The following is a 16,476-nucleotide window of genomic DNA, read 5'->3' as shown; positions in this document are numbered from 1 at the left end:
CATTTGTTTCAAAAGATAAACTGTCGTCATTGCTTGTGAAGGAACATTTGTTAACCTTCACATTTCATAAAACACTTTCTTGCTCATTTTTTAATCATGAAAGATGAAATTGGATCTCGAGTTGTTATCCTTGTGGTATCACCTCAGTCTCCAGCTGTGTCTCGATGTATCTTTCAATACATTTCGTCTCAGCAAATAGATTTACCATTTGTTCCATAATCACAGTTCCAGCATTCCTACCTCTAATTATTTTTGATAAGCAAATGCTATTGAAGGAACTGCTTCTGGGACAGAGCAGCTTAGCATGCAGGCTCAGATGGCTCCTCGCAGCCCCCACGCAGCGATGTGTGTTTGTTCCGAGGCATAATTAAACATTCACCAAGCTCCGCTTCACAGGGACGGGCCGGGTGTTGCATCAGGATTTCCCATGAGGAACTGACAACTTAAATTTCACTGTGAAGTGCTGATGAAGAACGTGATTTTTCCTTTTTACTCAGCATGGTGCCCTCACACGAGCAAAGGCAAGTCGGGCTTGCTTTGAGAGGAGCAGAACTGTTGCTTCTGCGTGTTTGATATGCTGGCGTTGGGAAAGTTTTTCATCAGGTAAACTGATTGGAGCCTTAATTAGACTCCAAAGAAAGCTCAAAACCTGCATTAAAAAATGATGGTGAATCAGTAAAAGAGAAGGGCTTTCTGGGAAACCCTGATGCTGTTCTCAGTGGGTTTCATGGCAGTTCTTTTCACCCACCTTCCCACATCAGGGCTGCAAACTCGGCACGGCATCGCTCTGCACCTGGTGTTGGTGCCTTCAGGGAGCAGAGCAGCCCTCTGCATCCTGTCTGAGGGACGGGGACCTCCTGGCAGGACTGCCATTCCCTGTCACCCCTCAGCACTGATTGTATCATGGAGGCTTGAATGCCACCCTCAGCAGCTCCTGCTTAAATGACTCAAATGCTGAGTCCTGGGGTTTTTGCTCTACTCCAAACACCCCGGGGCATTCATTCTGTCAGTGAATCACTTTAGGAGCCCTTTAGGTGAAGTGTTCTGCATCTGGCAAATGTGCAGGGTTTAATTTTCTTGTGGGATAAGAGCACAAACACGGGTGCCCTGCTCTATTGGCACAGGAGAATGTGGACAAATTCCCTCCTCCTGGTGGCCTTCCTCGAGTCAGTGACAACAGCCCTGAGCCAAACCACTAAACCACGGCTGGATGTGTGAGAACAAGCCTTTGGGAACCGAGATGTGTGTGCCCCAAGAGACAGAACTTCAGTTAATCTCCCCAAGACATCACCAATACTCCAAGTGTGGCTTCAACCTGCAGAAGCTGCAGCACCTTTGAAGCAGGAAGGAGAGAATTTGGGACATTTTTTTTCCTCTGGCGAAGCACAGTGTGCATGCACGCACCAGGAGCATGCCCTGCCGGATTTTCAAGGGACATGTTCAGCGTGGGAAGGAGAGGTATAAATGCAGTGTGTCTGAACAAATGGTGTCTGCTCAGAGCCTAAAAATGTCACTAGACAGAAGTGCTGCTTTTGCCTCGCAATAGGGAGTGTCTTGCATGCTACATAGGACACCCTCACTTCTACGCTTGGTGTCTGTACAGATTAAGGAGGATTAATTAGGCTCAAAATACAATGTGTCTTGGCAATATTGGTGTGCTTTGTGGTGTTAAAGTACAGATTTTTTTTTTTTTCCTCCACAGTAGCTGGGTTTCTCACAGCCTGTGCCCGTACTGTTTGTTTGTTTGCTTTTTGCCCTTTTTTTTTCCATCTCCACAACTTCTCACTGAGGAGGAAAGCTAATGGGGAGTAATTCTGCCTGGCTCTGGTACACTAGCATGCCTCCAGCACTTTCAGCTTTGCCGTTTTCTGACTGCTCTGTTTAAACTCTCCTAAGAGGACGTTGTTGCACTTGTGTTCAGCAGTGCCAGAGCAAGGATGGGCTTAAGGTCAGCAGCTACAGTTATACCATGGGAACGGATGGGGCAGGGGAGGAGCACTTGGACTTCTCCTACCTGCTAATAGTCCCAACCCCTCTGTAAATATCTGCTGGAAAGATGGAGGGAGAGGCCACAGGAGTAAAAATAAGTGAACATTCAGATGTGTCCTTCAAGTGAAAACAGACTCCCTTGAGCAACCTTGAAGTTCACGCCCAGTAATCTCTGAACCAGTGTGGCCACTTGGCCAGGGGCTGTTCCGTACTGGTTCAACTCCCCCTGCCATGCTGTCCTTGAATGCCAAACCCTTTGGCATGCGAGATGTAAATTCTTTGGGATTGAACTTGAAGGCTTCATGAGAGGACAGCTTGACCAACTTCATTAGTATCAAAATGCATTTCCTTTCCTTCAGCTGACACGACTTCCCACTGCAGCCCTGACAACGGCGTTCTGGATAGGAGGGTGCACCAGCTAATATGTATTTACAGTGCTGATCTCCTGTCACTGAGGCTTTCTCTAATATTACACAAAGGCTGATCACAGGGAAGTTGTCTGAAGTTGCTTTTAAGCTTATTCTTTTTATCTTTTTAGTGATGTTCAGGCTTTCCCTGCATTTATTGGTATATTCAATTTTCCAGTCAAATCACGCTTGTAGCTCAGCATATTTCTGATATCCACAGGTGGGAAAAATACTGATTGCAGTATTTAAGAGCCACCCTCACTGAAAAACCAGTTTGTGGTTTGTTTCAAAAGGTGGGGACGAAATCGTTTCTTTTCATGATGATGGGTTTCAGGTACATAAAGCACGTCTTGTTCTACAGCAGGTCCTGATGAAACTAAGAAATAAACAGCAGCAGAGAAGGTGTATGGGAAAACCCCTGTCACCTGGAGAAGATATGAGTATGGAGTTCCATAGCTCTTCTAAAACTTGCACATCCAGATAATCTGGATATATAAACATGTAGAAAAATGTATAGTTGTACACAATCTCTACAAATGTAGATATTTATCTGTAGGTTAGTGTTCAGTCCTCTTTCATTTCATAATTCTTATCTTTCAGTGTTGACAAAACCCCCTTTTTTGGGGAGGGATTGTCAGTCTCGACTCAGCTGTTTGAATTTTGAACTTGTTTTGTGTTTAAAAAATCTGACTGACACTGCCAACCTTTCCTTTCTGTACCACTCATTATTTATATGTGCCTGTCCTTCTTCCTCTTTTTTTGTCTCCTGTGGAGTCAACAGCTCCAAAATTTTTACTCTTTCTGCAGAGGGAAGATTTTCTCCTTCTTTTTTGATTGCAAGCTGCTATCTAGTCAGACACCAGGCTAGAGGGGGCGAGAAGAAATGGAGACTCTCTCCTTGTAGGCAATGACTAAACCAGATTGTTGTTCCTAGTGGTGACAGAAATAGGCAATCAGGTTCTCAGTTTAGCCCCCCAAACATCTTGTTTGAATGAAAAATCTGTTAAAAGGTGCTAAACTTAACGTGTTCATATGAGAAGTTTCTTACTGTTTTCCCTCCAGTAAGAACCCTTTACCATTCTTCCCCCACCCCCCCCCCAAAAAAAAAAAAACCCTGCAGGGTGCTGTGACATTGCCGTAGTTTGAATTAACTTGAGTTGTACTCAAGGAGCTGTTGAGGTCCGGATCACCATGCAGAAGACTGCTCTTTAGCCCAGACAGGACTACATAAAACCCATCCTTTGACAGTTGCCTACTGCTTCCAGGAGCACTCCCTTCTTTTCCCATTAATTCATTTGCATTCAGGGCTGCTCCTGTGTGCCAATTAGCTTTAATTTTTACTATACACACTGACATCAATGGCCAATGAGAACAGAGCATAGCAGGGTTTCTAGTGTGCCCATAAACTACAGAAAATTGTCCTTGGACAAACTCCTGCTTTTAGACTGGCTGACAACAATAGACATGGTTAAGTTCAGGCTAAGAGCCATTAAACATAATTACTACCACAGGCTAAAAGTTTAATTGTGCTAAATTTTAAATCTGCATAGTCTATGCTTATTTACAAGCTGGCTGGGTCTTCCTGTTACATAAAGGGGAATAAATCTGTACTTAAGAATTGTTGCCTTTTAACTTCAAAGGGAAGTGAATAAATAGGGTTTTTCAGAAGAAGCAAAACAACCCCAAACTGAAAACTTTCTGTATTTCCAGCTTCTTTTATGCCAATGGCTCGGAGCTGGTAAGTAGAGGCTAAACATCTTCTGATAGATTTTTCTGATGCGCTTCAACTTCGTGTGTGTGAAAGCGTGAGAGAGTGTTGCATCTGTTACGAAGGTGTCTGGGGGACAGAATGCAGATCAGTTTGTTCATGTGGGGTTATTTTAAATTTAACCACAGATGGGGCTTGGGGCAGAAGGCTTTTCCTCCTGTTCCTTCTCTTCTCTCCCTCCTTCCAATAACATTAAGCTCCCCACTTCAGAAAGTTTCAGCTCAAGTTGCTTCTGGATCAGGAGATGTCAGAGGTGGCAGGTTTTCCACAAGCAAACAAGAAGAGGGAAAAGACTCCATTCATTTTGCGTCTTCTTCCAACAGATTGAAAAAAAGTCGTGTTCACTGAGGTACAAGTTACAGCGTATTTTTAGAAGGATGGTGAATATATGGGGCTCTAAATCACTCCCCGAAAAGCAGATTAAAATTAGGAGGTGCTAGAATAAGTGTGAAATGTTCATCTGTTGGGAAAGGGAGGGTGTGGAGGGCTGTGAAACTTGCTAGAAGAGAAAAAGATTAGCACACCGACTCGCTGGAAGCTACGTTATGTAGACATTAGAAGGCAACACGATTTCAGCTGGACAGAACATAAGCTTCAGATCTCATGCAAACAGTCAAAGCTGTTTAACAATTGGTTTACCCCCAAAACCCCTGAAAGGAGACAGGTGAATACGATGCCAAATACATTTTTCATGTTTCTTAAGCTAACTGTTTAAATAGTTAAGTGAACATCTGTCCAAATTTCCCCATCATTTCCATTTAGAAAAGTCTCCTATTTGAAGGCTGAAGAAAAGCACCTGCTTAACAATGCAAATGGTGCTGTCTGGGGCCCCTTTATTTTGTTTAATCTAGATTGAGCTCCACACAACTGTGATGCTAATGAATAATGGATATTTTATACTTGTGCATGTAGTAGTGCTGGGCACAGAGCAAATCTAGGATTAACCTCCCAGTTTCCCTGCCTAATGCATTTGACTCATTTTTTTGAGTTTGGTGTGACTTGGGTACTCTAAAAACGGATGCCTGGTTTTATGGGAAATGGGAAAATCCTGGCAAAAGCTGTCAGGCTTTGCTGTGCCCAGGTGGAAAGGGGCTGCTACGCTGAGGAAGGGAGGGATGTCTGGAGTAATGGCTTGATTTGTGAGTGGGTGCTGAATGAGAGCCAAGGCGTTCCAGGGTGGAGACCTGGACGCTTCTCAGTGCCGCATTTTTCCAGTCCAGTCTGCTGGCGTTAGGCAGCTGAGGCCCATGCCCAGCTGCCTCCCCTGCCTGGCCTGCCTGTGGGGGCAGGAGCAAGAGCTTGCAGGGAGAAAGGGGCTGACTTTTGCTGGTGCAAATGATACAGCTGGGATTTTACTCTGCCTTTCAGCTTTCAGGTGACGGAATTGTAGGGCAAGACGTTTCAGTACTCCCTTTGCGAGTTTTCCATCCTGCACAAGTGTTTCTGTTTTGGCTTGCATTGTTTTGCTCTCAGGGAAAACACAGTGCTGTTTCTTCACAGGAAGGCCTGGGGTTTTCCGGCCAGGCCTAATGAAAGACCACTGATACCACTTCTAAAGAAAAATAAGGGTGGGCTTTCTTACAGCTGGAGAGCGAGCTGACTTCAGGAGCACGGCAGTGGAGGAGGGTGGGAGAGTTGTGTGGAGGTTTCTGTAACGCTGCTGGGTGTTTTAATTCACAATTACTGGCCAGTAATAATTAGTATTGATTAGCTTGGAAATTGCAGGTTTAGAAATTGGTTATAGATTTTCCTGATGCTTCTCATCTGTGTGTTGTGGAATCAGCCAGAACCGATGGCTTGAAGCAAACCGTGAGCCCAGATCTGTCTGCGGGCAGCGGCGCGTTGCGTGCGCAGAGCTAATGGCCAGCAGGGATCGTACGTCTTGAGGCTCATCGCCCCCAAAATACAATTTCTATCATCTTCTAGGCCAAGTAACTAACCATATGCCTATTGACCAGAGGCTGGGGTGAACCTTGGTTCTGTCAGCCCGTGGATCAGTGCCCCCGGCCGGTTGGCGCGGCTCCGATGCCGCAGTGGCACCGTGCCCCTGGCACACACGGGGTCTGCAGGGACACCTCGGGCGAGGGGGCCGCAGGAAGGATGCCGCAGTCTTGCTTGAGTCCCCCGACGGGAGCTGTAACAGCAGCAGACATCTGGGGAGACAGATAGTGAAAGCCAAGATGGAAATGGCAAAGCTTCCAGTGCTGAAGGGCTGTCCTGGAGGAGCGGGGAGCTGAAGTGGAACGGCTGAGCATGCTGTTCAGGCCGCCGTGGAAGGGCTTAGCTGGCTCCCGGGAGGGCTGGGGAGGCAGGAGGAGGGGGGCACAGCCGGGGAGGAGGGCTTGCTCTCTGAGGTGCCTTGCGAAACGCTGGGCACTCGTTGCAAGAGAAGTCGTGCTTTTTCTTTTTAAACAGCAGGTAAGTGAGGCTCTTCCTGAGCTCTGTTACAGCGCTGCCTGCCAGGATTGGCAAAGTTTGCAGGACTTCTGTGTCCTGCTGCCAGCCTGTCCCTCCGTCAGGCTGCGGCCAAGTGCAGCATGCCCATGTGGAGCAGGACAGGCAGCTCCCAGCACCTACCCCACTGCTGCAGAGAGGCAGATAGTTTTTGACTGAAATTTTGTGAGCCCCAAAATAGTGCTCTAAGTGTTTAATGCTTTTCTCCATTAGACAGCAAATTAGCCCTAGGCTCACAAACCAAATGAAGTTTCATCTCGATGATCGGAGCCTGCTCACCAGGCAGTTTTATCCCAAGTTCCCTCACGCTGGTTGGTCAGTGAAATGGAGACTGCAACTTCTATTTATTGGTGCAATACAGTATTTGATACTGCTAATTACACTTAATTAGTCCTTCCACCATTTAATTAAAATGGCTTCTAATGATTGTGCTTCTTTGGCAGGCTCTTTGGTACCACCGGGAATTGTGCTGCCTGCAGTAAACTGATCCCTGCCTTTGAGATGGTGATGAGGGCCAGAGATAATGTTTACCATTTGGACTGCTTTGCCTGTCAGCTCTGCAACCAGCGGTGAGGACACAGTTATTGTACACACAAACTGATTTATACCTTTGCCCGTGAAATAGGGGAAATGTTTGATGCACACTGCCCGTCTGGGGCTCGCAGCCTGCTGGCAGGGCTCGGGCTGGTTTGCCAGGCTGACCTGGGGGATGCATGTAAGTACCTGTAGCCCTTTTACTGCAAATCCCCTTGGAGCTGGTGGGAGTTGGAGGGGCAAGGGGGAGGACATAGACACAGACTGTACAGCTGCTGCTGAATAAAACAAACTGCTCCAGCGTCCTTTCAGGATCTACCCTCTTTGCAGAAGGCAGACGATGGTGAATGGACCTCCTCTGGCAAACTGACGTTATCTCGCTTAAATCATGTTTCTGACACGCTCAAAACTGGGGATGGAAAAGAAGAAGGATAAAGAGAAGGGGCAGGAAGGAGAAAGATACTCTGGCTGAGCCCTTTCCAGCACTAGGAACAAATCCCTTCAGTTGTTGTGTAACTAACAGGGCATCTTGGTGGTATCATTTTGAGTGGGGCTTACGTGTTTCTGCAGGGTTTTACCCAGTGGAAGATGCCTATCAGAGAGTATAATAAAGCATCATGCACAGTGTTTTCACTTTGACTACCTGTAGCCAGTTGAATCTGGGAGGGCCATGAAAAATCTTGCCGTGTTTGTTGGTCATCGTAGGCAGAATGGAAGCCCACAGAACCAGACCGTGTCACCTTCTGATGCATCCATCTGTCCATCCTTGTCTAAGATAGACCTGAAACTGCTTGCTGTCCTTACTGCTTGCTTAGTCAGGCTGTACTGACTGCCCAGGGTCCAAGGGCTGTGCTGGGGTTCCTGTTCTGGGTCTGTGGTTGTGTTTCTCAAAGATGAAACTAGGATGCCGTGCCTCATCCCGTGGGAAAGTGTGAGAGAGATGACAAAACTTGTGGGAAGATGGAGAACCCAATTCTGTAAAAGTCAAGCTAAAAGCCTGACTTACACATGCACTGCTCACTCCAGAAAAGAGTCACAGTGGGATCTCTCATGAAGCAGCCATACATGTGTGAATGCAAACCCCTGCCGCCTTGCCCCTGAACTTGGGAGATCCTGTCCGATTCTGCTCTCGCACCCTCTGACAGCCCTAGAGATGAATTTGGTGTCAGCAGGTTGGTGCCAGAGCACGGAGGAGGCGGCTGCGGTGGCTCCCCTCACTCACTGAAGGCGGGGGCAGTGCTTGTTGGAGGCACAGAGCTCCATGGATGCTGTCGCCTGCACGGGCGCGGTGGCAGTGCCGGGCGGCAGTGACATCTAGTGGCTCCTGGCCTTGGGCTCCCTGCGGAAGCCACGCGGGAGCTTTCAGTTGCCCGGTCTTGTTTGGTGACGCTTGAACACAGAGCTGATCCCCTCGTTCCCCTAGATGCTCCTTCCACACTGCTACAATCACCAGTCGGTTCTGGGATTTGTCTCCGGACTCGGGCGTGTTGTGGGTGCTGCCAGGCTCGGCCCTCAGGAGCATCTCTTTCCAGCCTCCTGATGATTCCTGGGCAGGAGAGGGGTGCTCCCAAACTCCACCCCAGAACTAGGGCTGGAGCATCTCAAATGTCCCCTCAGGCAGAGGCACGTCCCAGCTCTGGGCTGCACAGGCAGGAGTGCTAGACTGGCCTTGGAGGTCTGCAGGATGAGTATCTGTCACCAACCCCCTACTTCACCCTTCTTCTCTCACGGAAAAACCCAGTGCTGCCTACTTTTCTTTCTCAGGAATTTCTTTTAAATTTCACCCTTTATTTCAAAGACTCCAGAGCATCTCCCTCCCTCCCTTTCCTCTCCAGCTGCCAGTGTGGTCCCACTCTGCCCTTCAGACAACCTCCAGGGCTGTCACTGCCCGGCAGGAGAGCACAGGTAATCCCCCGTTCTGGCAGAGTTGTGCTGTGATGCACAAGGGATTTGTTCAGTTTGTGAGGGGCTGAGTTGTTCTGAAAGATGGGCTACGTGTAGATTCTTACTTTTGGCTGAGGCCAGAGGGCTACAAATTTTCATGACTTACTCTGTAGCGATTTTGGCTTGAAAGGGCAGAATGGAAGTGATCCTGTAAGAGATGACACTGAGAACAGTGAGATTAAGTAAACCTAAAGTCAAAATTGCAGAGGTGGATGCCAGTCCTAGTTCTGAATTGGAAACCTCACCTGAAACCCTTTCTTGTTCTTCAGCTCTGAAGAGATTTGATGATGAAGACCTTTCCTTAGATCTCTTCCAGTTTACTTGCCGTTCTATAGCTGGACTCTGTAGAGAGTGCTGAATCTATCACAGCAAAATGTCTAATATTTTTACCAAGTGTGCAGTGTTTTCATTACTGTATTCCCTAAAACATCAGGTTTGCAGCAACTCCTGCATTACTACTCAGCCCTTTAAACCCCCAAATTCTCCAGCTCCTCCTTTGGCTCCTCTAGACCCAAAACCAGGTTTAGCAAGAGACAGCTGTTGACGATGCTGGTGGCAAGAGTAATTTTTGCATTTCTCTTCCTGGAGATTTATATGGCTCTTAAGGTGGGGATAAGTAGTGAAAAACAAGCAGATGTGTCTTTTATTCATTGTGAGAAAACCAGCTTCTGGGGAAGGTGGTCATAAGGAGAGTGTGTGTGCTGTACTGTTTTTTACCATAAAAGCTGTTGATTTAAATTAGGAGTAATTTTTATCTATTTAATATACAGAAAAGGTTGAATTTCAGAACTACTTGAGCATGTGCCACAGAGGGAAGAAGATGGAAGGTCTTCAGTGAAATCCTATGTAGTGTGAACCAATGCCCAGTTCTCTCTGCACCAACTTGGCAAATTAATCAGCTTATTTGCAGGTGTCCAGTTGGAGAAAACTTGTGCCCGTGTTGGCCCTATGAAGGAGCTCTAAAATTATCAGTCCTGTTCTTTTGGCAGAAAATACTCAGTTTTATGGGGATGCTCTGCCTGAAGCTGCCTGAGTTACAAATGATGAAAGCACTTTAGACAAGGAGTAGGCAGTGCCAAAGCTCTCCCTGGGAGCAGGGGAAATGGGCATTTGAGGTCTGCTAAGTCTCCTGAGGATTGGGTCATCTCCAATTATCTTCCTTCAAAGCCCAGTGGATATTTAGCCTTGCCAGAGGCTGGTACCTACCCCTTCCTCTCTCCAGAGCTGCCTGGAGGCACAGTGCCTGACCCAGGGTGTCTCTCTGCTTTAGGGACCTGAGGCTGATTTCAGACTCAGCTCTTGGCGCAGCCTGTGCTCTGGTCTGTCACTGCCCTGCCAGTGTGATGGACAAAAACCAGCCCCTGAATTGGGTGCAGAGAACATTATTTGTTATCTTAGAAGTAAAGATTAGCTTCTGATTCCCGAGCAAGCAGGCAGGGCGGGCAGAGCTATTGGCTGCCAAGTTGCACCTCTCCAATCTTATATGTGGAACTTTTTTGACCTTAATGGTCAAATAAAATTGTTAAATATCACAAGCTTCTCTGTCAACTTCAAGACAAACAGAACAATTTACATGGTATATAGAGAGCAGTGCCCTTCGCTCAATGAAGATAAAGGTTAGGAGTCCAGCCACCGAGAAATTTCTATTTATTGTTCAGCACTGTACACAAGGGGGTGAGGGAGGACTTAATAGCCAGTCCTTGCCTGGAAATTAGTGTAAATACTGCTTCACCCAAGGGAACTGTGGAAATGTGGATACCAGCAAAAACTTCAAATAGGCTCCGTGTAATATTGCCCGCTTGATTTCCTGGCTGGAGAGCCAATACCTCTTGTCTGCAGGGACAAATCCCTTAACTGCTCCCAACCTCCTCCTGCAGCTGCCATGCAGAGAGTGGGACCTGCCCCCTGAGCTGCTCCCTGTGGCCTGGAGCCAAGCATGGATGTGCCAGGGAAAGGGACAGCAAAACCCCAGGACAGCAAGGGGTTTCAGCACTGGCAGAGCTAGAAATCACACTCTGCTCACCAGAGCTGCCTTCAGACCCAAACCGCCTCAAATTCCCCCCGAAGTCACCTCCGTTCATACTCACGCCCACTAATCCTTTTTCATCTTCCAGATTCTGCGTGGGAGACAAGTTTTTCCTGAAGAACAACATGATCTTGTGTCAGATGGACTATGAGGAAGGGCAGCTGAATGGGAGCTTCGAGTCCCAGGTTCAATAACAGCCCCTGCTTTGCTGGAGCACTGTGGGATGGGCGCTTGGCCGCACGAGCAGCGAGGGCGTCTGTCAGCTTGCCTGCAATATTTTTTTAATTCTTGGTCCAGAGAGGACTATATACATTGTAGTACTTTTCCCCCCCAACACAAAGCAGTTACAATTTTAGATGTACAGTTGTGCCTGCTTAGCTGAGCACTGCATTGCTTGTATGTTTGTGAGTTTTTGGGGTCTGGGGGAGGGCTCTGTACAGTCTGTTTTCTGTATATAAACTGGAACATTTATTTTATGAAAAATGTAATGCAATTTTATTACTGGTGTGAATTAAAAATTATGAATGTTTCCTGGTCATCTTTGCTGTGGTTTCTTCCCCGTGTGGCAAAAGCCTGTATTTCCTGTGCTTTATGCTGAGCAGACTTGGAAACGTGTACATAAATCCCTGGAAACTGCATGGATCACAGCAGAGGCAGGTTCTCTCATAATAACCGGGTAAAATGCTGCTGCAGGGTTGTGGACACTTCCATCCAACCACCTGCTTCCCCGTAGAATGGGAGGGAATGAGCTGGGGGCAGGTGATGGCTGGGAGCCATCGGCACCGCTGGCGGGGTCCCACCGAGGCTGCTGTGCCGTGCTGAGCTGCTGGCTGAGAGGCTCCTTGTGGATGCAGACAGAGCAGTTCCACGGAATTCCTGCTGGCTGGCTCAAACGGTGTCTCCAGTCTGGGCTGCGAGGAGCAGGCTCCCTTCAGCCCTGCCAGTGGGTGCCTGGGCATTGATCAGAATATTAATTTCAAGGCTTTGCTAGGCAGTGGGATTTTCCCGTGGGGCATCACTTGTCCAGGTCAGAGCTGCTGCGAGAGCTGATGTCAGGGCTGGGACGTGACCGGGCGCTGATGCAGCAGATCCCTGCTCCCAGCCCTTTTTGCTTACTCTGTGCCAGGTGCTTTGACCTCTCACACAATAAAAGTGATCAGATTTGAGGCATCTCCCGGAGAAAAAATTCTGAACTGTGTTCCTGCTGCGATGCTTTGTGCAATGATTTTCAAGGTTATGCAATTCATGTGCAACCCACTGGACTGTATCAAACACATTTCTTTGTATAGTGAGTGTCACTTTAATATAGTGCACCAGTAGCTGTAAAGGATGGTTGCAATTCTATTTATTTTGTCTTCGTGCTTTTTCTTAGATTTACCCCTCTTTCCTTTAATAAATAGACACCGACTACTTTTTTTCTGATGTGACTTAATTGGTTGCTGGTCCTGGGTCGCTTGTGTGTGCTCTCTGAATTGCAAATGCCAGATGCAGTGCAGCTTGGTGCTGCTCTGCCTGTTGCATGAAATGCTTTTATGTACGCCTGTGCTGAATAACAGCTAAGCAGAAGCAAAACACCACCAGACATTTATCCTGCTTCAAAATACTGCCTGTCATCTGGAGCTACCTCAGACATGTGGATTGATTGAGTGATTTTCCTTCGCAAACAGATGTTTTGGGTTGGGAGACCCAGTATAAAATGCGTGGCCTCATCCCTTTTTATTCCCATAAACATGGAATAGCAGTTATAGAGCCACTTATAGCTGCCTATGGATATAGGGTGTTCAAACTGCCATTCTGTTTTAGTGCTTCGTGGGGTTGGAGGAGATTGTCTTTTGAGAAACTGTGAAGTTGATGCCCTTTTTGTAGGGGCTATCGGAGGCAGCCACCCTGGGGCTACAGAAGGAGCAGCTTGTTGCCCAAATGTTTTGATTCCTTGCTTTGAAATGGGCTGCCAGACAGCCACTCCCCCTGCCTGTGCTCTGAGTCGATGCCTGCCTGCCTGCCCGCCCATGGGATTTACTGCAATCCAGCACACAATGGCAGTGCAGGGCTGCTGTCCCACGGTGAGGAAGGGAGTGGTAAAATCAAACCAAAACCACTCACCAAACAAGCTGGTGGGGCTGTTCAGTTTCAGTTCAGATTCTTAAGCAAGGCTTTGGTACCAGTTTAAAAATCGAGTCCTTCAGAGAAAGGTACCTGTGTTACACCATGGCCCATGAATCAGGTGGGAGGAAGGCCTGGGGCAGGACACAACTTCTCAGTGCTGAATGGGGTGTGGCAAATGTCCAATTGTCATGTATTATTAATAAAAATACAAGGGAGAAATTGTGCAGCATCCGTATTCCTCTTTTCTGTGTCTACACAGCAGACAAGGCCTACCTGCCACAGCCCGTGGCCCCAAGAGCATTGGAGGTGGGATACCTTTAGAATAAAAATCCCAGGAGGACAATGCAATCATGAATTCTTGTCTGAATGCTGCAAATTTGCTTAATAGAAACAAGTGCTGGAGTGCAGACCTGCTGTTGAATAATCGCTTCCACTCTGTGGAGCAGAGCATGGAAACCTTTTGATGGTGTTACAGTCATCACTTGGCATAAATATTCATTCAAGGAATCAGAGCAGAGTAAATGGCATTTTAGCCACTAATCATTTAGTATTAGCAGATAGCCTTTTTACTGCTAAAGATAACCACTGCCTAATCAGTTTAGTGACCACTGGCATATAGTATGACATTTAAGCCTGTGCCTCAGTCCCCGCATTGAGGACACGGCTGCCGGTGACCCCTCTGCCCAAGCCCCCATTGTTCCCTGTGTCAGCCCCAGCTGCCAACTGCACTCAACTGGCTTTAACTTCTGCATTATCTGCCATTTGCCTCCTTATCTTAGATCAAAGAGGAATTTTAAGTTCATACTACAAATGTTAAAATCTAGGATCTTCTGTCTCTCTTACTTTTTGTGGTTGGGGCTAATGGCTGATCACAGCGCAGTCTGATTTTGAGATTAAAAAACAAGCCAGTGTTTAAAGGCAATCAAAATCTTAGGCTTCGTCTCCATTCATCTTTAATGCTGGTGTAATTGCTGCACAGATTCTGGCTCTTCCTGCAGACTTAATTTATTTTATTTTTGGAGCATGCCCCCTGTCTGTCAGAGGGATGTTATACTTCCCTGAGCAGCATTAGCGCTATTGAGCACTGCGCCACCGGCAATGCGGCTCACCCCATTTCATATCTTGCCAAACAAGTTAATCTAATATTAACAGCGGTTTGTTACCTCGTTGTTAGCTTAATTTACTTTACAAGAAATGCTATATTTGCGTTCCATCCCTCTGTCATTGGCTTATGAACCGCGCTTCCCAAGGCCAAGAAGGGATGGTTCGCGCCGCTCGGCGCCAGTCCCTCGGCGCGGCACTGCCGCACAGGGGAGGGGGCCATCACCCCCACCAGGCATCTTCCCTAATTGGCATGGGGGGATGTGGGGAGTTGGGAGGAGGATTTCGAAAGCCACAGAGCAGGTCCTGGAAATGCAATACTGAGAGTAGCACAAATGCCGCTGCTGCTCTTCCAGTAATAGAGCTGAGTCGTAGACAGCAGCTTTCCCTAGCGGCAAACACGTACAGTAAATGTCTTTAGTGTGGAAATCAGCAGACCTATGGGCACAGGGGCAGACGTCTGCAGCACCAACAGGCTCCCCAGGCTTTCAGAGAGTGCTCCCACGACAGCCCCTGCCACACACCAGGGACTTGCCCAGGTCTGTCTGTCCACCAGCACAGCGGGGGCCCTGCACCTCACTTCCAAATTGCTGGGGTGGGGGAGCCGTGAGCAACGTCCTCCAAGCAATCACTCAAAAGCCCCTTCCCAAATGATCCAGCAGCCCCATGGAGCCGTGCCAGCTGCTGTGCTTGAAGGGTGGTGGGATGGAGCTGGGGATGCTCCATGGTGGCTGTGGGTGACATCAATGATCCAGGACCTGGGGCTGTCCCTGCTAGGTCAGGAAATGTGGAGTTGTTGGAGGAGGAAATGGCTTTCCAGCGGTAGCTTGTGACTTAATTCTTCATTAGCTCACTCTGTGTTCCATTGCTAAGCCCTGTCCTTGTTTATGGGGCCCTGGCTTCCCACCTGCTCCAGCAGCTGCTGCCTTCTGCTGCTTACAGGAAGGGAATGACCCCTCTGGGTTTAATAGCAAAATGCTGAAGGATGCCAGGGGCAACTCTGTCCAGGCTGAGACATCTGGCAGGGCAGTTTTGTGGTGCTGAAGGTTTTTAGGGAAGGTCTGAGAGAAAGCAGAGCTGGAAGGACCAAACCCAGAGAAACGGCCAGAGACAGAGAGGTGGAATGAAGCAGGGGACCAGCTGCAGATGAAAGTACCAAATATTGGTAGATTATTTTGAGTGATTGGAGGGCAAGTGCCCAAAACAGAGATCAGTTTTGCCACAAAAGCACTATGAAGCCCCTAATAAGTGAAGTAAACAGCGGAGGTGTAAATATAAATGCACATCCAGGCTCCACTGCTGACCAGCCACATGAACCTGAAGGCGCAGGAGCTTCCTGGAAGGAATGTTTCACTACTAACTTAAATTATTTGAGGAGAGGAAGAAGGTGCTGCCTGCTGTCTGCCTGAAGGGGAGCAGAGGGGCCAGCTGCCTGTTTTAGTCCTTGATAATAACACTGCTGGAAAGAAATGTTGCTAATGCAACCTGAGCTGTTATGGGTGATTTTACTTAGAAAATTACCTTGAGAATAGCTTTCTTATTATTGAATAGACTCAGGTATTTGCTTAAAGGTCTTGACATCCCTGCAGAAACTGTAGAAAATTGTGATTTTATTTAATGAAAATATTGTTGTTCAAAACCTGTTTCACTCTGGGGCTTACCCTGCAGGCCTGTGTGCATCCCAGCAGTGGAAAAGCATCAATTTCCTCTGGTCTGCCTCTCCCTCTGCAGCTCACCTGGGGTTTTTCCACCCTCAAAAGGCATCCGCACGCACTTTGCCATCCATGTCTATCCCAGTGGAGTTACATGTAGCCTGTTAGTGATAAGAGTGGCCATCAATGCTGCTCTGAAATGGGTTGCCACCCTCCAAGGACAAACCCTGGGTGACATCCACTCTGGAAGCTGCTGGGTCGCTCTTCTCCCCTTGGCTTCGGGTCCCATCACAGTGGTGATTCCTCAAGCCGTGGCCTCCAGTTGGTGGCTCAAGGGCAATGGATGTCCAAAACCCTGCCCAAGGTGTCCCTGTCCCACCCTCCAGTGGCACCTATAGAAAGGGCCCCTCTCTCTAGGAATGGCTTTTCAGTAAGTCTATTATTTAACCTAAGTAACCCCTTTAATGTTCAGCACTTGGGTTCAGAAGGAGGGAT

At 47.8% G+C, this 16,476-nt stretch overlaps 1 protein-coding gene across 1 annotated transcript in view; it reads left to right on the top strand.

The window, feature by feature from the left end:
* LOC121673127 (rhombotin-1) overlaps window positions 1-11,660 on the top strand; it is a 54,294-nt gene extending 42,634 nt beyond the window's left edge. The window contains exons 3-4 of the mRNA XM_042046196.1: window positions 7,062-7,187; window positions 11,211-11,660. Of these exons, the coding sequence (XP_041902130.1) occupies window positions 7,062-7,187; window positions 11,211-11,316 (232 nt within the window). The 3' untranslated portion in view covers window positions 11,317-11,660. The remainder of the gene's footprint in view (window positions 1-7,061; window positions 7,188-11,210) is intronic.
* The last annotated feature ends 4,816 nt before the right edge of the window (window positions 11,661-16,476 follow it).

This window comes from Corvus kubaryi, unplaced genomic scaffold, assembly GCF_017639235.1.
Source record: "Corvus kubaryi isolate FWS band 111438036 unplaced genomic scaffold, C.kubaryi_AGA036_p1.0 65226, whole genome shotgun sequence".
NCBI lineage: Eukaryota > Metazoa > Chordata > Aves > Passeriformes > Corvidae > Corvus > Corvus kubaryi.
This window is presented reverse-complemented; position numbering and strand designations above follow the sequence as displayed.